Source organism: Eptesicus fuscus, chromosome 5, assembly GCF_027574615.1.
Source record: "Eptesicus fuscus isolate TK198812 chromosome 5, DD_ASM_mEF_20220401, whole genome shotgun sequence".
In the NCBI taxonomy this organism is placed as follows: Eukaryota; Metazoa; Chordata; class Mammalia; order Chiroptera; family Vespertilionidae; genus Eptesicus; species Eptesicus fuscus.
Window position 1 is genome coordinate 77,997,695 of NC_072477.1, and position 22,519 is coordinate 78,020,213.

The following is a 22,519-nucleotide window of genomic DNA, read 5'->3' on the forward strand; positions in this document are numbered from 1 at the left end:
TTTCCCCGGGATTCCCCAAAGGCTCAGAAATGCTCCCCGCGTTTACTTTCGGTGGCGTCCTAAAGAAAAAGAAGGCGGCCAGCTTAATTAGAGCAGAGATGACGCCTCCGCGATCCTGAGAGTCCCCAGCGAGCAGGGTCTAGTGGGAAGACGGGGCGGAACGAACTACTTTTCCCATCCTGCCTGCGGGCAGCCCCGCGCGTTCCACCCTGGGAGTTGTAGTCTGCTTCTCAGACCAACGGCAACCTCAGTGTTTGAACTCTGTTAACAGGAAGATCTCGCACAGCCGCCGCCGAAGCTGGAATTCCTCAGTTAATCGTTCTTGCCCGCAATTAGCGGAACCTGTTGGCGTGGCCCACAAGGCTTAGCGGGGCTGCACGAGGTTAGTTGCCAAGCAAGGGGAACTTCGGTCAACTGCCACCTTGGCCACGGTCACAGGAAGTGAGTACCCCTATTCCGGAAACAGGTTGTGGGACCCCTCCCCCGTTCCTTCTCGCCCCCCAATCACTCTCTTACCTCATTACTTTTTTGCAGGGGAGGGAGAAGGAAAAGTAGTGTAAAGAATGTACCTGTTTAGGGTCACTCACGATTCCCTCCCAACTATTCTCCCCTGGGATGGAGACACCGAGGGTAATCGCGACCGTGGGACCGGTCGGAGATGGCAGTCTTCAGGGACCGACCACGCCTTGACCAATAATGCCCCGACTTTGCACAATTTAAGCGAGGAGAGAGATGAGCCCTGCCGCCAGCCCTAACAGGGCATTAAGGCTTGTTATTGACTGAGCTCCCTCGTCTCGTCTTTCCTTACCTTCCAACCCTCAGATTCGTTGCTACCCCGGAGCCCCCGCCATGCCTCACATAGACAACGACGTCAAACTGGACTTCAAGGATGTCTTGTTGAGGCCCAAACGCAGTACCCTTAAGTCTCGAAGTGAGGTGAGCCTGCTTCCCCTGGTGGACCAGGACTGAGAAAGACTCCTGGTATCTTTCCTCATGCAGTACTTGTTTCTTGGATGAATGAAATGCTCAGTTTTCCTGTTCATATCTGCAGGTGGATCTCACAAGATCCTTCTCATTTCGCAACTCAAAGCAGATGTACACTGGGATCCCCATCATTGCTGCCAATATGGATACTGTGGGCACCTTTGAAATGGCCAAGGTCCTCTGTAAGGTAGGCCTTCGCTTATGCTGCTTCCTCCGTGGTGTCCAGCTCTTTGGACTGACTGCAGGGTTATTTGCATTCCCATCCCCATCCCAGATCAACTCTCTGGCAATTAACAATCTGGATGCTCCAATTTTCTCTTTTCTCCAGTATCTGGGAAGTTCAAAGAGCCATGTAAGTTCATGAGATTCAAAGCTAAGTTTTGATCCTATTTTTCTGATATACAGTGTGTCCCCAAAAAGTGTATTCACACTTTTTTTTTCCTGATCAATTGATATGTTTTTATTGATTTTTAGAGAGAGAGGGAGAAACATCAATGAGAGAAAAACATTGATCAGCTGCCTCTTCCATGCCCTCTGGTGGGGATTGAGCCTGAAACCCCCAGCATTTGCCCTGACCAGAATCGAACCAGTGACCTCTTGGTGCATGGGTCGATGCTCAACCACTGAGCCACATCGGCCGGGCCTGTGCAGCAGTTTTACTTATTTATTTATTTAAAATATATTTTTAGCCCTAGCTGGCTTGGCTCAGTGGATAGAGCGTCAGCCTGTGGACTGAAGGATCCCAGGTTCGATTCCGGCCAAGGACACATGCCTGGATTGCGGGCTTGATCCCCAGTAGGGAGCGAGCAGGAGGCAGCCGATGGGTGATTCTCTCTTATTATTGATGTTTCTCTCCTTCTCTCCCTCTCCCTTCCTCTCTGAAATCAATAAAGAAATATATATATATATATATTTTTTTTTAATTGACTTCAGAAAGAAAGGAAGAGGAGGAGAGAGATAGAAACATCCACGATGAGAGAATCATGGATCGGCTGCTTCCTGCAAGGCTCCCACTGGGGATTGAGCCCGGGCATGTGCCCTTGACTGGAATTGAACCCGAGACCCTTCAGTTCGCAGGCCGACGCTCTATCCACTGAGCAAAACCGGCTAGGGCTTGTGCAGCAGTTTTATACACCTTGCCAACTTTTCCCAGCCCCAGGTCACCCCCTTCAAGTCACATGCATCTCTCCTGTTACATCATTGTTAGAAAACTAAACATTCACTGTTTTAGTCCAGAAACTAAATACATTTTGAGCATTTAAAAATTCCTAACTAGGAGATCCTAGAGAGGAGCTTATTAATTTTATAATATGCCTATTCTTTTTTTTTAATCTTAAGTCGTAGGTTCCTGGGAGTTTGTGGGATGTGCCCAAAATGGAGTGTTTTTCTTATATACAGGTTATTGTTCGCTTTCAAAGTAGATGCTACTCTTGTCAGTAATAATACCTGCTTCTATATTTGTAGAAGGTAGTTACTCTGGGTACTCTTGAGAACATATGCACTCTTCTGTTAATCCACGTAGCCCTTGGTTGATGGGATTCTGTTGCTGCTTGAGGCTCTGTTAACCTTCAGGACTTCATCTCCCTTTCTTTATTTTGGATTGCTGTTAAGTCTCTGTGGAATGTCTGCTGTCATTTCTCTGAGGTTGGTAGTTATTATTTTAGTACTGTATTGCTGTTGCTGTGCACTAACTATCTAGGAATCCTGCTGTTGCCCTGTTGAGTTGAGGAATGGTGAATCTGACTTCAGTGTTAATAGACATGCTGTAACACATGGAACTTGTGGGCATTGTTTTGATGTTTTGTGTTGAGACTGGCTTTTAAATCCTGTTGAGTGCTAAAGAAATCAGATTTTAGAGATAAGCGTCACGTCTCACAGTAATAATAAAAAGGTTGAGTGCAAGCATGAATCTTTTTTAGATCTTTAGTTTGCTATATAATTGGATGTGCTTATCATGCGACACTATCTCCAAGGTCTGCCGACCTCCTAGCGTGATTTTCCTTTGTCAGCATGTTGATGGCAGAGTGTTGCTGAGAGCAGAATTCAGTACCAGCTAGGTAGTGTTGGTGGTGATCTCTGATTGAGTATAACACAGTAACACTTCCTTACTGCTGGCTGATGCATGGCTTCCTTGGATTTCTTGCCAGTTGCAAGACTTGTGCTGTCTCAGTCAACTGCTGTCTCATCTGTTTGCATGCCTGCACTTTTAAGGCACAAACACCAGCATTCACAGTGGCCTTTGAATGCCTTTCTCAAAGTACTGGGATATTGTTTGCAATTTGTTGAGCTAGAAAATACAAGTCCAGTGAGTCATTATATCCTTGAACTTTGTTGACTGAAATAGATCGAATGAATTAAACTTTTCAGGTTGGTCCCTGTCTCAAGAAAATTTGTCCTTTACTCCAGTGGAGATGGAGAAAGGATGGGGTAGCGTCTAATTGGCTCCATTAAACTTAAGGCCTTACCTTTTGTGAGCATTTATTATATATATATATATATATAGTTTTCTGAAGGGGGAAAGAGACATCAATGTAAGGGAGACACATTGACTGGTTGCCTCCTAGGTATGCGCTGACCAGGGGATCGAACCTGCAACCCAGGTATATGCCCCAACTGGGAATTGAACCCACAACCTTCCTGCGCATGAGACAATGCTCTAACCAACTGAGCCACCCAGCCAGGGCACCTTTTTTGAGCATTTAGACTCACTGAATTGCTGTGAGTAAACTGACCAGAGATACCAAAAACAGGTTAGTTCTACCAGGTTACCATAGAAGGAAGGGCCGAGTCAGTGTAGGCAGACACCGGCTCTGTCCGGCGTCTTCATGGTTCTTGTCTACTCCTTGTCCTATTGCACCAACAGCTTGTCCTGTCACCTTTGTCACCTTTTAAGTCAGAAGCACTGTATGTGCTGGCAGGTGATCCAAACCAGATAACTTAGTGCTTCGGTGGAAGTGTTTGACAGTACTAGCTATGGTAAAAAGTCCTACTGAGATTTGTAGGGAGACAAATGGTTGAATTAAAAATCTCACCTGAATCCCTTAAATTATTTAAGTTTTTCTTTCCAGACCTCAGTCCTTTTTCCCCTCAGACAGAATAGTATAAAGGTCTCCTTCTAGAAAAAGAAATCCTAATAAAGTTCTCTCCTTTTTGATGGCTCTTTCTTCTCAGTTCTCCCTCTTCACTGCTGTCCACAAACACTACAGCCTGGAGCAGTGGAAAGAGTTTGCCAGCCAGAATCCTGACTGTCTTGAGGTAATACTGGCCCTCTCGTGATCCCTTCCTTTTCTCATTTTTCCATGAATCTTTTCTTGGCTTCCTGGGGATCAACTCTTAGATGCTCATCAGGTCTTTTCAAACATGCCACAGCTGTCTAATGCCTCCCATGCCAATGTCCTGCTTCTCCCACAGCATCTGGCTGCCAGCTCAGGCACAGGCTCTTCTGACTTTGAGCAGCTAGAACAGATCCTGGAAGCTATTCCCCAGATGAAATATATATGTCTGGACGTGGCAAATGGCTACTCTGAACACTTTGTTGAATTTGTAAAGGATGTACGGAAACGTTTCCCTGGACACACAATCATGGTATGTTTCTATTACTCTGTAGTTAGTACATTCCTCTCCTTCTTCCCCTCTTTTGTGCCACTCTATTTTTGTTGCATCAGTTTATTTCTCCTCTGCTGCATTTTTATTTTCCTGGTCTGCTTAATCATGTTACTAGGTGATTATCCAAGGTTCCATGCTTAAAATGTTTATTGGTCATTGCAATCTCTGACCCTTGATACATTGTCTTTGTAAATCCAGTGTTCCTAACATTACTCACCAAATCATGTGCTTATGCATTGTACATATCTGTGATACTTATCTACCTGCCTACCGAAATGAACATAAAACTACAATCCTATTAAAGGGATCACATGTAACATCTTATTTTTTTACAAGCTTAGGGGAATGATGATAAGACCTCATTTTCCTCACAGCATTGAAGGAGCTCTCTTTTCTGTTCATTAGAAGCAAATACACAAAACAAAAAAGCAAAACAAAACAAAAAGAAGCAAATGCTATGTAGATGGGTATATAGCCTTCATCATCATGCCTTCACCTTTTCCCTAAGCCAGAGAGGTTTTATCACTTAACAGCTTAAGGGCAGGAAATTTTTGGGTCTCTTTGGTAAATCAAATTTCATCTTGGTCCAGTTGGACCCCAGCTTCACCCTAATGCAACAGTGACACTGGTGGCTAACCCCCTTACCTCAGCTGGGGAAGCAGGATCCTTTGAAGTGGCTGGTCTAAAAGCTCTGAGGGCCCAGCAGAGGGAACCCAGGTACCCTTCTTTGTAATAATGTTGGAAGGACCTGATCCAGGCATGCTATATGTGAGAGCACATAACTTCCTCTTCATTTCTGACCCTAAGAATGCTGTTTTGATTGCTCTTAGGCAGGGAATGTGGTAACAGGAGAGATGGTAGAAGAGCTGATCCTCTCTGGTGCTGACATCATCAAAGTGGGCATTGGACCAGGTAAGCTGGCTTATTGGGGGCCATTGGCTATCTTTAGTGGCACATAGCTATGGAGCACTTCTCTCTCATCCTTGTCTCGTTCTTCTCAGGCTCTGTGTGTACCACCCGGAAGAAAACTGGAGTCGGGTATCCACAGCTTAGTGCAGTGATGGAGTGTGCAGATGCTGCTCATGGCCTCAAAGGCCACATCATTTCAGTAAGGTCCAAGGGCAGAGCAGGGGATGAGGCTGCCAAACATCTGGGTTTTCTACTGGGTATGAAAGCTCTGATAGAGGTGGATCAGGACTCCTGGGTTCCTGTCAGCTTTGAGGTGGACTGTGGGGACACTGCTGAGAGGGCTTGGGAAATCCATGCTGTTTCTTCACGTTGCTTCTTACTTTGCAGGATGGAGGCTGCAGCTCTCCTGGGGATGTGGCCAAGGCTTTCGGTAAGGACACTGTGAGGGCACAGGAGGAGGATCCTATAGGAGAGGATGCGTCACCTTTGAGGGTCTAGGATCAGGCTAAGAAAGGCTGAGGAAACCATTCAGGTTCTTTCATAATATGAACTCGTGATCCTGAAGCCTGTGGTGGTGTCATCGGGGTAAGCCAGCCGAGACTCTGAAATGGACTCTCCCAAGTGTGGGCCAGGACCATCTGCACCAGCCCCTGGGCTGGCTGTTGGGCAATGTAAATGCCCTCAGCGTTACAAAATCCAGCTCTGAAAAGTGGGCTGCAGATCTGCATTATTTATTTATTTATTGAAATATATTCTATTGATTTTTTTTTTACAGAGAGGAAGGGAGAGGGATAGTTAGAAACATCGATGAGAGAGAAACATCAATTCAGCTGCCTCCTGCACACCCCTCACTGGGGATGTGCCCACAACCAAGGTACATGCCCTTGACGGGAATCGATGCTGGGACCCTTCAGTCCGCAGGCCGATGCTCTATCCACTGAGCCAAACCGTTTAGGGCCAGATCTGCATTTTTTACAACTTCCCAGGTGATCCTTGCTCACACTACAGTTGGAGGCCTTTGCTCTTGGAACACTTGAAGTGAGTCTTGTTCAACTGGGCAAAGTAAAAAGAAATGACCAGAAGACAGCAAAAGCAGCAAAAAGAGAGAGCAAAGCCAGGCAGGGAATCTCTAGTGGCTTTAGAATTTGGTGTGAGTTTGCTTCGGCGGGTGGGTGGGCACGTGAACATTCATCTCTTTCCTCTCATTGATAGGGGCAGGGGCTGACTTTGTGATGCTGGGTGGCATGCTGGCTGGGCACAGTGAGTCAGGTGGTGAGCTCGTCGAGAGGAATGGCAAAAAATACAAGCTCTTCTACGGAATGAGTTCTGAAACAGCCATGAAGAAGTATGCTGGGGGCGTTGCTGAGTACAGGTACGTGTAGAGGCCCAGGAGCTGAGGGTTCTTGGAAGGTGTGGCTAAGTAGGGTGGCGGCAGAACTCAGGGCTGCTGAGAGATGGGTGGTCTAGTTCTTGGGAGAAAAGTGGTGAACCAGGGTTTAATGACATGGACTGGGGAAGAGTCATTTGGCTTAAGGAATCCAGAAGGAAAAAGTAAGAAAAATTTTCCTCCTTTAAGGGCCTCAGAGGGAAAGACGGTGGAGGTGCCCTTCAAAGGGGATGTGGAACATACCATCCGAGACATACTTGGAGGCATCCGTTCCACATGTACGTACGTAGGAGCAGCTAAGCTGAAGGAGCTGAGTCGGAGAACTACCTTCATCCGTGTCACCCAGCAGGTGAATCCAACCTTCAGTGACTTGAGCTAGGTCTGAGCAGTTTTGCCCTCCCAAGCCACCGGCATCAAACTACAGTGGGCCCCTCACTCATCCCAGTGCTGCGACTTTTATTTGATCATCTCACTCCTGAGAGTTCCTGCAATAACGCTGTACTTCTCTATCTGCATCCACAAAACGCACTCACTGGGGAGGAAGCAAGGAAGGCAGGCTGAGAAAATGAAGTTGATAATCAAATGGGAATCTGGAGACTCAGCTTCTGAAGATTACTACAAGAAAAAGGATACTGATTCATACAGTACATAAATGTTTTAGATATGGCCATGGTCTTAAGAGGTAGGCTTTTAGAATCATGTTTTGACAATCAGCTTCATTAAATGCGATCTTTGAATATCTAAAAAGCTCTTAAGTGTTTATATATTTTAAGTATCTCTATAAAGAGATCCCAGTGACTGTAGAGATTCTGGGGCTTTCTACACAAGCCTGGCGTCTGGGTGCTGGTTCCAGGAAAGTGGAGGTGGAGATGGCACTGACCCAGTGGAGTCAAGGACAGTGAGTACTTTTTCTGTGAAGCATCTCCATTCAAGTGCTAACCCCCTAGATAACCTGGCAGCATGAAAATTTACAGAGTATATATTCTGGCATCAGAACACACACAGATATTTTCAGAATAGCAAAAGTAAATTTCTCATCCAGGTTCTCAGCCCTGGTACAAGCTTTCTGATACACTTGAACAACACTTTCCAAGGGAAGTAAAAGAGCAAAGGGATTCTTTTAGCCCCGGAGAGGCCAGTTCTGTTTCTAAGGAATGATTTACACTGACCTTATAGAGGCCTAGATTCCCCTCCCTCACAGCAACACAGTGTTTTAACAAACAGAAAGTTTAATGATCAAGCATTACAAAGTAATTTGGGCCATACAGTCAAGCAACCCAATGCTGGGCTTCCACTTTATCCCCACTAAACTGCCTGTAGAGATGAGGAAGGAGACAGGCAAGATGCAGATGGCATTCTGGTCCTATCAGAGGAGTCTATATGGTCATGGGAAGGGGCAGATACAGCACTGGGATTAGAAGAGGGGAGATATTCACAGAAGGTGGGGATTAGGGTGTCAAACTTTGTCTTCTCATAGTTTTCCAGAGACTCCTGCAGAGAAAGGAGCAGGGAGATCCTGTCACCTGAGACATTCCCTGAGTCCTCCATATTCAGCGAGCATGGGTTTCTGTCTTGTTCTGCCCCATCTCTTTCCCCAGCTTTCTGTTCCTCCTTACTCACCATTCCTCCCCGCTGGCCATTTTCTTCCTCATCAGAGTCCAAAACCAAGTCCCCTATGGTAATGACAGGGCTGCACAGAGATGGAGGACACACTGCAAGAAGGAAACTAGAATCACAGTACTCCTCTAGGTGAACACAGGCCCTCAAGAGTCACAAGAGAGGAGGCTGTCTGATCCAGTCCTGACTCAGTATACCTACCTGGCTTCCTGGCCATAGGAGGTGATAATGACAGTCTCAGGGGCTCCATGGGGCAGTCCCAGCAATTCCTGGGGTGGGAACAAGCAAAGAAGAAGGGATGAAGGGAAAGCAGGCAAGGAATGTGCTGTTAGGCAGAAGCAACTGTTCCACTCACTCCTTTTGCTCCGAGGCAGACAAGTCAACTGGGTTCTCCTTCACAGTCCGTCCGCCCAGGGTCTGGGCCGGACTCTTAGACTTTCCAGTGGAGGCTGTTCTCGTGCTGGCATCACCTGCTGGAACTGCCACGTGTGTCCCTTGTTCTTTCCTGTTCTCAGGTTTAGATATGACCTGGGTTGGTGAACCCAGATTCCTAAAGGGGAATAGCATGACTGTGGGGCGCTCCTTATGGCCTACCCTCCTGGGTGCCCACTGGGACTGGGTTCTTCGCTGGCCCAGAGGGGCCAGATTGAAGTGGTGACCAGCCAGAGGTTCTGGGTGCTTTCTTGAGGCTGCTCCGTGAGGAAGGTGTGGGCCAGGCTTGGCTTTTGGCACAGGCGGATGGAGTGCTGGTGTTGGTTGCTGAGGAGGACTGGGCTCCGTGGGCTCTGACATGTTCATTGAATTAGTAACGGAGCACTCTAGAAAGAAAAGAATGTTCCTTATAAAGAGAACAGACAGTAACACATAAACTCAGTCTGGTTTCTTGGGTCTCAAGCCCATGTAACCCCTATAATGGGCTGGCTGTCTCAAAAGGTCTCAGGCTACATATTCCACCCCCAAATTTCTAATTTTTTCCAGATGGCCCTGGTACCTGGAAGTGGCCACCCCATGTCCACACTATATTGGCTCAAAGCAAAAGAAGAAGTGATAGAAATTCCAGGCTGCATCCAACTCAGCACATCCTGAAGCTGTGGGCAGGGAGAGAGCATAATGACACAGACCTTGGTCCAACCACCCCACACTCTGCCCTCTGTGTTTAGGCCTAGGAAAACCTGCTGTGTCTGTGGGGTAGGCAGTGCTTTTTCCAGCCGACACAAGTATTCAAAAAATAGCTTTTCTATAGCAGCCAGAAAGGGTTCCCCATACTCTTGTTCAAGTTCCTGCAGACAGAAAAAAGCAGGTCAGAAGGGGACTAGAAAAGAAAGCCATATCATAGCTTCCAAATTAACTAGTCTCACCTGCAGCTTCCAAGTCAAATCCACAGGGGCCTCTGCCAGCAACTTCACCTGCTGGCAAAAGGCTTCCTGTGCCTCTGAGATCTTCTTCAGATCCTGCTTTGTCTGTTGAAGGTAAAGAGGGCAGACAAATTAGGGGCACCAAGGATTAACTGTGGGTGGGGACTGTTCCAGGGATCACTTACAGCTTTGGGGTCCCGCATTACAGGTCCAGACTCTGGAAAGTGGTGATTCAAGACATTCAGAACCTGGGCCCAAGGCCGGCCCTGGAGGATCAGCTCCACCACCACCTGTGAATGGGACTGAGTTCAGAATTCCCACTTCGGGGCAAGCTCCCCTTTTGCAACCGCTCCCAACCCGCCAAGCGGTCTGTCCTAGTCTGATCCTGGCATCCCGCCCCTTCCCCTCTTCCTGTTCTCGGCTCACTGGCTCTACCTTGGCCTTTAGGCCCATACATAGGCGCTCGTGGTGGCGGTAGCGAACCAAGCCAGGAGCAGCAGCGCGCAGGGACCGCAGAAACTCCAACACCCGTGGGAAATGTTCCACGTAGCGTCGGCGCACGACTAGCCAGTTGGCAGCGGCAGCCAAGCGCAGGGCAGCGGGGCCGGCGCCCGGGGTCTCGGCCATGGCAGGCGCGCTCGGCCTCGGGGGCGGGACCTAGGTTCTCCCGCCCCCGCCCGCCCCGAAAGGCTTCCTGACTCCGCCCAGGGGCGGGGCTTCCGGCGGCCCTCAGGCTCGGCGGTTCCGGTGGACGCCGTGTGCTTTGCGATCCGACTCAGCGCCCTTGCATAGGCCGCCAGGATTTTGTAGGTTTTCTCCAATTTGGGCGGGAGCCGGGGTGAAGGATCTAGCGGCCCGAGGGTTCCAGGACGCTCGCTCTGCCTTAAACGGCGCCGTGGTCTCGAACCCGCGGGCTACCGCGCTTCCGGCCCTGCGACCAGTGTTTCTTGCCCCGGAAAAGGGCGGTGATGGAAAACCAATGGGTCACGGGCGGGGGCGGGGAACGTGACGGCGCCCTGGAGCCCCGCCCCGCCCTTTCCGTCAGATCCTGGGCGGGCGGCGAGGCCCCGTCACAGCCCGTGGGGGTCCTCCGGCCCCGCCGTTCGAGGCGGAACCTGCACAGAAGTCACGGCCCTCTCTGAGGCTTGACTTTCTAGCCTGTAAAGCGGGATCAGGCCGCTTGTCCCCTGCATCCCCGTCACCCACTGAAATTCCTCACATCCCAGGCCTCCCGCCGGCGCCGCTAAGCCTTCCAGGGAGAACTGAACTTCCTTTTACAAAGCAGGAGAGGGCGCCACCTTCCAAAAGTTTGAAAGGATACATCAGGTTGTTAACCTGGTTTTCTTTGGTTGGTGACTCTGTGGGTAATTTGTGTGCTTTTCTGTATTTCTTTTTGTATTCTGTAATTTAAAAAAATGTTTTTAAAGTAAAATAGTTTCATTTTTCGATTTTCTGTTGTGCGCTTAGTCCAGCCAGCCCCTCATGGACCGTTTTACTCGTCTGTCTCCTTGTCACCCTTCCTGGTGTCTACTTATTCCCATCGCCACGTACAGAACCCGGCACACAGTGTATATTTTTTGTTGCTCGAACGAATTACCTGCCCTGACTACCTTACAGGGCTTTAGTGAAACTACCCTTTCCACGGGCTAACTCTTTCCCTAGACACAGGAATGGCTTCCATATGCCTCCGGCCTCCACCCAAGGTCTGAGGCGATTCACAGGTTCAGCTGTCCGGGGGACATTTAGTTGGAGGTCCCAAAAGCACCCAATTGGATATGTATAAAATTCTGATAACCTCCCTTTTAATCTTGCCTTTATTTATTCTTTCTGTAAAGTTCTTCCTTTATGTAGATCTGAGTTTCTGACCTATATCGTTGCCCTTTCTGAGAAAATTTAACGTGTTTTGCAAGTCAAGTCTCCTGGTGACAAAATTTTTGAATTTTGTTTGCCTGAGAAAGTCTTTATTTCTCCTTCACTTTTAAAATACAATTTTGCTGGATACAGAAGTCTAGGCTGGTGGGCTTTTCCCTTCAATATGCTAAACATTTCATTCCACTCTCTTCATACTTGCATGGTTTCTGGAGAGAAGTTGGTTGTGATTCTTACCCTTCCTCCTCTGTAGGTAAGGTGTCCCTTCTCCTACCCCCAGGCTTCAAGATTTTCATTTGGTGTTTTATTTTCTGCAGTTTGAATATGATATGCCTAGGTGTAGATTTTTTATTTTTATTCTGCTAGGTATTTTCGGAGCTTCCTGCATCTGTGTTTGGTGTCTGTCATTAATTTTGGGAAATTCTTGATTATTATTGCTTCAAATATTCTGTTCCTTTCTTCTCCTGGTACTCTCATGTGCATTTTATAATTGTCCCACATTTCTTAGATATTGTTTTGTCTTTGTCTTTACATTTCTTTGTATTTTCTAAACATTTTGGAAATGTTTATTGACATTTATTCAGGTTTATCAATTCTCCAGCCATGCTCATCTATTGATCAGCCTGTCAAGGACACTCTTCATTTTTGTTTCAGTGTTATTTATTTCTAGTATTTCCTTTTGGTTCTTAGTTTATATCTTTCTGCTTATACTACCCACTTGTTCTTAAATGTTGTCCACTTTTTTCATTAAACCCATTAACATATTAATAGTTTTAAATTCCTGGTCTGATAATTCCAATATCTCTGCCATATCAATATCTCTGCCATATCTGAATCTGGTTTTGGTAGGGGGAAGGGCATATAAAAGGAAGGGCACGTAATAAGAATAGAGCCACTGCCCGGCCAGCATGGCTCAGTGGTTGAGCATCTACCTATGAACCAGGAGGTCACGGTTAGATTCCCAGTCAGGGCATACACCCGGGTTGTGGGTTCAATCCTCAGTGTGGGGCATACAGGAGGCAGCTGATCAATGATTCTCTCTCATCATTGATGACACAGAGAGAGAGAGAGTTGTTTAATAGTTATTCATCTTACTAACTATAGCTAAGAGTTTTCTTACAGGCCCTGGGAAACTGGAGGAGGAAACAAGGCTGTAAAAAGATAAGATGCCTCTATGGGTCCATTACTCAGAAAAGAAATACATTTTGAGAACAGTCCAAGGAAGGACAGGACACACTTTGATTTGGTTGCTGTGCCTGGACCCTGACCCCCTCCGGGAGTTTGCCTCGGGAATGCTGACCATTCTCTGGTTCCAGGAACGGGCTGAGCTGTTTGTAACGTCATAGAAGATTAGCCACCTTGTTATCAGGACGTGGAGCTCCTGAAAGCCAGACTGCAGACCCTACCCGCCTCCTTTCCCTCTTACACTTGCAGCTGCATGTTGTTATCTTCTCTTTCACTTGTATATAATCAGTCACCAAGCCAGGGGGATGAGAGCAGAATTTCCAGGATGACCGACTGCCCTCCCCATACTGCCAGTATTATTGGAATAAATGCTCATATATGATTCAGCCTGTCTCTTCTTAATTTGGTTCAAGTAGTGACCGGCAGCCTCGGACCCGTTGTGTCCAGTATCATTTCTGATAGTTGGTCTGTCTCTTCACAGTGTACTTTTTGTCTTAGTATGCCTTGTAGTTTTTTGTTGAAAGTCGGATGTACTAGTAAAAGGAACTGAGGTAAATAAGCTTTTAGTGTGAAGTTTTATGTTTACCTGGTTTGGCAACCATGCCAGAGTACGCCAGATGGCCAGGGCCTGGGTGTCCAAGGACTATATACAGATGCAAGGTTACAGCAATCTCACGGTACACTGCGCCCTTCTATAACCCAAATTAGTGAGGTCACTACTTGGAAAGAAGCCTCTTTTGTCTAAATAGTATAAGACATGTTACTGACCAGCTGGTGTGCTAGAGTGAGGCTGGAGAGGCTACTGAGACTCTGAGGTTAGAGAGCTCAGGTGCTGCTGCTGTGTGAGGCAGTGGCAGCGGCCAACAACTGGTCTAGAGGCAGCACGCGGCTGCTCAGATAATAGCTGTGGGGACAGAGGCTGCTGCTGCTTTGTGGGAAAGATGATTTAACTAGGCGGTGTGCGGCTACCTATTGTATAGGACTACTTTGTCTAATGGCTCCTTTTAGCAATGGCTACATGGCCACTAGCTTCTACAATAAAGATTCTCTTATACATCCACAACTTCTCGTGGCTTCTCCATCTACTACCCGGTGTCCATAAAGGTCCAGTCCCTGGCAGAGGGACTCAGACCTAACAGTGGACAAGTAGAGCAGAATAAAGCAACTGAGTTCCCAACAGTTAGTGCAGAGAGCAGGGATCAAGGAAGAACATGCTCTCACACTTAGCACTATGAGCAGGATTTATGAGTAAGTACTCCAAGAATTAGACCTTTCTCTGATACCTGGCTAGGAGTTAGTTTGTATAGTTTACTGTTAGCTATAGGTATCAAAAGCTAAAATTTCCTCTGGTGTTATTGTTTCCCCTGTTGTTTTGGGGGTTCTCTAGCGATGTCTTGAATAAAGTCTGAAATGTGCAGGTCTTTCCATAGTATTCCTGTTATTATTCAGGTAGTTCATCATCATAATGACTGTCAGGAGAGTGAAAGGTGGCCTGAGGATTAGAAGGAATAAGAGATCAAGATGGAGCCCGGCCCATGTGGCTCAGTGGATGAGTGTTGACCTATGAAACAGGAAGTCACGGTTCAATTCTTGATCAGGGTACACGCTAGGGTTTTGGGATGGTCCCCATTAGGGGGCATGCAGGAGGCAGCCTATCAATTATTCTCTCTCATTGATGTTTCGGTCTTTCCCTCCCTTCCTCTCTCTGACATCAATAAAAACAAATTTTTTAAAAAAGAAATCAAGATGGAGAGGTAAAGGAACAAAGGGATTGTCATGGTAATATGATTTTGACTATTACGCGTTGGAGCTGTGGTCACATTAAGGAATTTTGTGGTATTTATTTTTTTTAAAAAAAGAGGATATTAAACATGGAGAGGATTCAATATTTTTACTCAGGAAATTTTTTTTGGTTCTATTGACCCTATCTAGCAAAAGACTTTCTGACATTGAATTGATGGAAGAAATAAACTTATCTGTTCTTTGCATCATTACAACCTACAGATATTAGGCTGGCTCACACTACCACAAAAAGCTTTTACTAAAAGGCAGTGATACTTAATACTTGTTAAGGTAGCTCCTGTGGACCTGTGTCCTTGTACAGGATCTTAGTCCTCAACAAAGAATCTACAGCAGTGTACTCTGAACATGATCAGCTAGGTCGGGGGTCCTCTGAACATGTAGCACTCGGGGACAGTTCCTCTGTGCTGAAACATGTCCGTGGCTGATTGAATGGGATGTAATCTGTGCAGTCAAAATTGAGGTGCTGTGAGTGAGAGGAAATCTATTGCCTCAGATATTGCTCCCATCAGAGAAAAAGTTATTCCTTTTGAACTACATATCCTTACATTTCTTATAGGAAATTCAGCTCCATTATAATATGGGACCATTGTCATATATATGATCCTTCATTGACCAAAATGTCATTATATGGCATGACTGTTGTCTTGTTTACTCTTCTAGACTCTGTTGTACCACAGGATCTTTGCACAGGTTGTCCCTTTTGCCTGTAGTGATCTCCCTTCCCTCTCTGCCTATCCTTCAGGGTTACCTATTCAGGTAAAGCTTTCCTAACCATCACCAGGAGGCTAGGTCGCACACCTTTACTGTGAACTTCAGAGCTATCTACTGACTTTGTCTCATGCATTTATTCATTTAATCTGTTTTTTTCTCAGGCTCTTAAGTCCTATAGGGCAGGAACTAGGTTTGTCCTGTGTTCTAGTACTTAGCCCATTCCTTGGCACATGTCATTAAATATTTGTTAAATGGATGAAGGAATGGATTCATTAGCTATCACCAAGGATGGACCCTACCAATCAGAGTCTCTGAAAAAATTCTGTGGACAAAATCTCTTCCTAGAGTGGACCTTAGAACAGTGGAAGCTAGTCATTATTTTAAAAATTATCTTTGTTTAAAATGAAGTGCAACCACTATAGTCTGATCCATAAATTTGAGAAACATGTCACATTTTGTAAAAAAAAAAAAATTTATGTTTGTGATTAGTTTCACCTTACTTGCTTATTATCAGGAAGATTTTGGTGTGTTGTTGTTGTTGTTAATCTTCATCTGAGGATATTTTTTCCATTGATTTTTTTTTTTTTAGAGAATGGGAGGGAGGGGGAGAGACAGAGAGAGAGAAACATCAATGTGAGAGATGTATGATTTGGTTGCCTCCCGCACGCATGACCTGGGCCGGGGATTGAGCCTGCAACCGAGGTATCTGCCCTTGACCAAATTGAACCCAATACCCTTCAGTCCTCAGGTGACACACTAACCACTGAGCAAAAACAGCTAGGGCCCTTTTGGTGTTTTTTCCTCTCTCAGAATTTCCCAAGAAATCTGACCAAAGGGGCAGGCCTTGCAGCTTCCATGCTTGTTAGGGGTGAGCTCTGCTGTTCACAGAGTCTGCCATACTTTCCCCCCCTCACTCAGTGTCCCCTTAGAAAACCAGCTGCAGGGGTTGAGCTCTCAAGATTCCACACCTATTTTTTTTAAAAAACATTTTATTGATTTCTTACAGAGAGGAAGGGAGAGGGATAGAGAGCTAGAAACATTGATGAGAGAGAAACATCGACCAGCTGCCTCCTGCACACCCCCCACCGGGGATGTGCCCGCAACCAATGTACATGCCCTTGACCGGAATCGAACCTGGGACCTTTCAGTCCGCAGGCCGATGCTCTATCCACTGAGCCAAACTGGTTTCGGCTCCACACCTATTTTTGTTTTTTGTGTCTGTGTTCCTTCCTCCCTTTTTATTTCTTCTTTTTACACCAGTCCCTTTAGCATTTCTTGCATTGCTGGCTTGGTGGTGATAAACTCCCTTAGCCTTTTTTTGTCTGTGAAGCTCCTTATTTCCCCTTCAGTTTTGAATGTTAACCTTGCTGGATAGAGTATTCTTGGATTCAGTCCTTTGCTTTGCATCACTTTGTAAACTTCCTTTCATTCCTTTCGGGCCTGATGTGTTTCTGTTGAGAAATCATTTGATAATCTAATGGGAGATCCCTTGTATGTAACTTTCTGTCTCTCTCTTGCAGCCTTTAAGATTCTCTCTTTGTCCCTGACTGGTTTGGCTGAGTGGATGGAGCGTCGGCCTGTGGACTGAAGGATCCTGGGTTCGATTCCAGTCAGGGGCACATGCCTGGGTTGTGGGCTTCATCCCCAATAGGGGACGTGCAGGAGGCAGCCCATCAATGATTCTCATCTTTGATATTTCTCTCTTTCTCTCTCCCTTCCTCTCTGAAATCAATAAAGATTAAGAAAAAAAAAAAAGATTCTCTCTTTGTCCTGAACATTTGCCACATAATTACAATGTGTCTTAGTGTGGCTCTTTTTGGGTTCATCTTGTTTGGGACTCTCTGTGCTTGTGTGACTTTTTCTTCCCCACATCAGGGAAGTTTTCTGACATTATTTCTTCAAATAGGTTTTCTAACCCTTGTTCCTCTTCTTGTCATTCTGATACCCCTATTAATTGTATGTTGCTTCATTTCATGTTTTCCCATATTTCCCTTAGTCTCCCCTCAGTTGGATGTGTTTTGCTTCCCTATCTTCTAATTGGCTAATCCTGACTAGGTCCTCCACTTCTCCTGAGTCTACTGTTGAAACTTTCAATAGTGTTTTTTATTGCAGCTATATCACTATTTATTTCTTCTTGATTCTTACATAAGTTGTTGATTTTTTTCATCCATCTGGTTTATGAACTGTATGACCCTTATTCTGAATTCTTTTTCTGATATATTTCATGCCTCCGTTTCACTTAGCTCCTTTTCTGGCAATTCCTCTTTTTCTTTCCTTTTTTTTTTTTTTTTGTCTCCCCATTTTTGCTCTAAATATATCCCAAGAAACTAGAAACACCAATCAGAAAGGATATATGCACCCCTGTGTTCATAGTAGCACAATTTACAATAGCTAAGATTTGGAAACAGCCTAAGTACCCATCAGCAGATGAGTGGATTAAAAAACTGCAGTACATCTACACAATGGAATACTATGCTGCTGTAAAAGGGAAGGAACTCCTACCATTTGCAACAGCATGGATGGAGCATTATGCTAAGAGAAATAAGTCAGTCAGAGAAAGATAAATATCACATGATCTCACTCATTAGTGGAATATAATGAACAACATAAACTGATGAACAAAAACAGATCCTAGAGACAGAGAAGCATTGGTCAGACGGTCAAACCTCAGAGGGAAAGTAGAGGAGGGTGGGGATAAGGGGGAGAGATCAACCAAAGACTTGTATGCATGCATATAAGCCTAACAAATGGACACAGACACCAGGGGGATGAGCACATGGGTGAGGAGATTGGGGGGACAAGGGGGAGGTAAGGACACATATGTAATGCCTTAATCAATAAAGAAAATAATAAATTAAAAATAAAAGATTCCACATCCAGATCCAGACTTTGCTCCCTGAGCCAAGATGCTATAAGAGCTTCCAGCATTAGCCACAGGTTTCGCCAAATCAAACCCATCCACATGAGATTCAGGGATCCTCATATCCAGCTCAGTTCTCCAAGCCCAGGATGGTCCCCTTCCCTGCTGCTGAGCTTCAGTTGAAGCTACCATAGTCCATACCGATCTTCCCAACTTTAAATCTTGAGGCAGAAGGTAGTTTAGTGTTGCTTTACACTCTGGAAACCCTGGGCTGCTGATGCAAAGAACTCACCTTCTCCCTAGTGATTACCTTTAATTTATTATTTATTTATTTTTTTGTTAATCTTCACCCAAGGATATTTTCCATTTATTTATATATATAAAAATATATATATATATATATATATACATATATATATATATATATATATAATTTACTTTATCATTGATTTTTTTTAGAGTGGAAGGGAGGGGGAGAGACAGAGAAACATTGATGTGAGAGAGACACATCGATTGGTTGCCTTTCACACACATCCCGACCAGGGCTGGGGATCTGGCCTGCAACCAAGGTATGAGATACGTGACCAGAATTGAACCTGGAGCCCTGAAGTCTACAGGTTGATGCTCTATCCACTGAGCCAGAACAGCTAGGGCCCTAGTGATTAACCTTGTATACCAGGTGTCCCAGGAGAATAGAAACAGGTTACCAATGCCCTAACCGGTTTGGCTCAGTGGATAGAGCATTAGCCTGCAGACTCAAGGGTCCCGGGTTTGATTCCAGTCAAGGGCATGTACCTTGGTTGCGGGCACTTCCCTGGTGGGGAGTGTGCAGGAGGCAGCTGATTGATGTTTCTCTCTCATCGATGTTTCTAACTCTCTATCCCTCTCCCTTCCTCTCTGTAAAATATAAATTTTATATATAATATATATATATATAAAGAAACAGGTTACCAACACTCAGAGTAAATAACTGCCTCATCATTGTCCAGGGACACCAAGTAAGAAAGCACCTCTCTGTCTTGACTCATTTGGCTCAGTGGATAGAGCGTCTGCCTGAGGACTGAAGGGTCCCAGGCTCTATTCCGGTCAAGGGCATGTACTATGGTTGCGGGCACATCCCCAGTAGGGAGTATGCAGGAGGCAGCTGATCGATGTTTCTCTCTCATCAATATTTCTAACTCTCTATTCCTCTCCCTTCCTCTCTGTAAAAAATCAATAAAACATATTTTTTTTAAAAAAAGAGAGAGCACTTCTAGTAGATTTCTTGAAACTAAGACTAAGAACATCTTTTCATTAAAAAAAAAAAAAAAAGTGCAGCCCTGCTGGTGTTGCTCAGTGGTTGAGCATTGGATCTATGAACCAGGAGGTCATGGTTCAATTCCCAGTCAGGGCACATTTTGAGTTGTGGGCTCGATCCCCAGTAGAGGACATGCAGGAGGCAGCTGATCAATGATTCTCTCTCATCATTGATGTTTCTATCTCTCCCTCTCCCTTCCTCTCTGAAACCAATAAAAAATATATTGAAAATAATAAAAAATTTAAAAGTGCACTTTGTTATATAAAGGATGATGTGAAAGAAATCATCATCTAAATAAATATAAATGGCATGAAATAGGTTTCCCTCGGTACAGTTTTCTGAGGTACCGTCCCAGTAAGAGCTCTGCTTGCATAGTCGTTACTGAGCCCCCCTGGGTGCTCATTCATCTCTCTTTCCCAGAGCTGCCCTCATCATCCACTGCGTTCTTCCTGCAAATGCTCCAAAACACAATCCTCCATTGCACTTCCAAGTTTTCAGACCCTCCATTACCCTCTGATTAGTTAATCTTTCACTTAACAGATATTTATTGAGCACCTCCTACATATTATAGACTGTGAATCAGCCATGAATAAGAGAGAGAAGGTCCCTGCCCTCATAGGGCTTACATTCTAGCAGGAGGAGATCTAGGGGCCTGAGGCCAGAACAGATTAAGCTGGGACAGCAGGGATTCTAATGCCTACCTCCAGAGAATTAAAGGAGATGATACCCATAAAGCACCCAATTTAAGCTTAACTCATCGTGGGAACTCAACATGTATTTCTTTCCCTCTATTTGGAAGATAGCATTGCCTTCCCATTGTTGTTTGTTTGTTGTTGTTTTTAGGATTTCAAGCATTTTTGAGCTCTAATAAATATAGGGTATCAGGGTAAAATGAACAAATGTGAAGCAAGTTACAGAGTTGTTGGAATCTTAATGTTTCACATTTTCTCCCAGTTGTTCAATGAAAAGAGAAACTGTTGTGTTGCTGCTCAATCTTTCTGGAAACCAATTTAATAAAATGTATCAACTATCTTAAACATGCCATCTCTTGAAAATTATTGCTTTTAAATTTGTAAATAGCAAACATTTTTTGTGCAACTCTGTGCTAGGCTCTGTTTTAGGGAGTGTGAACAAGACAGATAAGGTCTTAACTCTTATGAAGCTCACATTTTAGAGAAAAGAGACAGCATTTAATACATAAATAAACACTAATGTTAATACGTGCTAGGTAGGACACAAAACAGCGGTATGCTCAAGAGACTGGGAGGTGGGAAAACGAATCAGATTGATGGTCAGGGAAGAGCTCCCTGAGGAGGTGACATTGAGCTGAGACCCAAATAACAGGAGCTCCCCACCCCCTGCCACCCCCCCATTTACCTGGGGGAAGTGTATTCGTCCAGAGGAAGAGCAGGGGCTACGTCTTAGGTAGGAGGTGGTGAAGCTGGGAAGCAGAAGGACCCCGGCCGGGGCCGGGGCTGAGGCAGAGGAGCCAGGGCGCACAGTGGGAATGAGGTTAGAGAGGTCTGCAGGCCAGGTACATCAGAGTAGGACTTTGGATGGTCCCAAGGGCGATGGGAAAGCAGTGGGAGATTTTAAGTAAGATAGTGCCAGATTTAGTTTAGAGTCTAGAAAGCTCACTGGCTGTGTAGAAATTGGATTGTTCAGGTTCAAGAGTGGAAACTCACCAGGAAGCTGCGGCAGTGCTGTAGGGAGAGAGCATGGTGAGTGTCAGTGGAGAGAATGACAGGTTAGTAATAGTTTGGAGGTAGAGCTGAGAAAACGTGCTGATGAATTGAATATTGGAGGAGAGGAAAGAGAGGAATAAGGGGTGACTTTGTATGTTTATGGTTGAAAACTGGGTCATTATAGTAACAATGAGATGGGGCAAATTAGGGGAAGAATGTTTCGGGGTGGAATTATGAGCTCTGTGGGATCGCTTTTAGTCTGAGATAGAATATAGGCTATGGATCCAGACTACCTGGTTTCTAATCCTATTCTAGATTGTTGAATGATTTTGGACAAACTACCTAACCTTTGTGTCCAGTTTCTTCATCTAAAGAGGTTTTGTGAGGGTGACATGAGTTATTACAGATAGATTAGTGCCTACATTCTTATTCACTCAGCAGGTAATTAATATCTCTAGGCACTAATTCTGAGCATATAGCAAAGAGCAAATCAGACAAAAATCACTGCTCTCGTGGAATTCATATTTTGGCTAGGGGAGGGGACACAAACGCAGTGTTAAAATATTTGGTTTGTTGGATGAAAATAAGTGCTATGGAGAAAAATACAGCAGGGAAAAGTGGTAGTGAGGAGTGGAGTGAACTGCAGTTTAAAACAGGAGGGCCAGAAAAGGCCTTACTATGATAGTTGAGGAAAGATCTCAAAGAAGGGAGGGTGCCAGCCGTGTGGATGGACATGGGGAGGTAGTGGGGAGCGTGTGCCCGACAGGGCAAAGAGCAAGTTCAAAAGTCCTCAGGTGGAAGTTTCAAGAAACAACAAGAAAGGTGAAGCTGAGTGACAGGAGGATAAGGGGGTAAATCAGAGGGCTCTGAAGGCCACAGGGAGGACCATGGCTATTATTCTGAGCCCTAAGGGGCCACTGGAGGGGGTGAGCGGATCAGTGACATGATCGGACTGACATTTAAAAACATCTCTCTAGCCTGGACGGTGTGGCTCAGTGGTTGAACGTTGACCTATGAACCAGGAGGTCATAGATTGATTCCTGGTCAGGGCACATGTCCAGGTTGTGGGCTAGATTCCCCAGTAGGAGGCATGCAGGAGGCAGCCATTCGATGATTCTCTCTCATCATTGATATTTCTACTCCCGCTCTAAAATCAATAAAGATATATATTTAAAACAACAACAAAACACAAACGAAAAAAATCTCTCTGGCTGCCAAATTGAGAATAGACAGGGCAGGGGAGGGCTACTG

At 45.4% G+C, this 22,519-nt stretch overlaps 2 protein-coding genes across 3 annotated transcripts; one reads left to right on the forward strand and one right to left on the reverse strand.

Annotated features, from left to right (window-relative positions):
* Positions 1–29: 29 nt before the first annotated feature.
* On the forward strand, positions 30–7,627 carry GMPR2 (guanosine monophosphate reductase 2). Its single transcript, XM_008158453.3, has 10 exons — positions 30–441; positions 823–936; positions 1,052–1,171; positions 4,156–4,239; positions 4,396–4,569; positions 5,421–5,502; positions 5,592–5,698; positions 5,887–5,929; positions 6,712–6,871; positions 7,076–7,627. Exons 2-10 carry the CDS (start codon positions 850–852, stop codon positions 7,263–7,265), a joined length of 1,047 nt encoding a protein of 348 aa, XP_008156675.1. The 5' UTR covers positions 30–441; positions 823–849; the 3' UTR covers positions 7,266–7,627.
* Positions 7,628–8,097: 470 nt separating this feature from the next.
* TINF2 (TERF1 interacting nuclear factor 2) lies at positions 8,098–10,818 on the reverse strand. Of its 2 annotated transcripts, none has more exons than XM_008158452.3 (9): positions 10,294–10,818; positions 10,044–10,148; positions 9,862–9,963; positions 9,676–9,783; positions 9,495–9,591; positions 8,859–9,321; positions 8,705–8,772; positions 8,507–8,598; positions 8,098–8,377 (listed from the first exon to the last, which is right to left on the reverse strand). In XM_008158452.3, the coding sequence occupies exons 1-9, from the start codon at positions 10,483–10,485 to the stop codon at positions 8,192–8,194; spliced, it is 1,413 nt and encodes a 470-aa protein (XP_008156674.3). In that variant the 5' UTR covers positions 10,486–10,818; the 3' UTR covers positions 8,098–8,191. The 2 variants fall into 2 exon arrangements, 1 of the variants encoding a protein (XP_008156674.3); XR_008556160.1 differs by having other exon boundaries at positions 8,296–8,377; positions 8,507–8,576.
* Between the last annotated feature and the right edge of the window lie 11,701 nt (positions 10,819–22,519).

Bases quoted from the DNA above. Each gene is read 5' to 3' on its own strand.
- GMPR2 (XM_008158453.3), top strand. From the start codon at position 850: ATGCCTCACATAGACAACGACGTCAAACTGGACTTCAAGGATGTCTTG. The intron at 5,503-5,591 runs GTAAGCTGGCTT...CGTTCTTCTCAG, and splicing joins CAAAGTGGGCATTGGACCAG to GCTCTGTGTGTACCACCCGG. The intron at 5,930-6,711 runs GTAAGGACACTG...TCTCATTGATAG, and splicing joins GGATGTGGCCAAGGCTTTCG to GGGCAGGGGCTGACTTTGTG.
- TINF2 (XM_008158452.3), bottom strand. From the start codon at position 10,485: ATGGCCGAGACCCCGGGCGCCGGCCCCGCTGCCCTGCGCTTGGCTGCC. The intron at 8,773-8,858 runs GTGAGTGGAACA...TTCCCACCCCAG, and splicing joins TCTGCCTCGGAGCAAAAGGA to GAATTGCTGGGACTGCCCCA. The intron at 8,378-8,506 runs GTGAGTAAGGAG...CTTTCTCTGCAG, and splicing joins ATGGCCAGCGGGGAGGAATG to GAGTCTCTGGAAAACTATGA.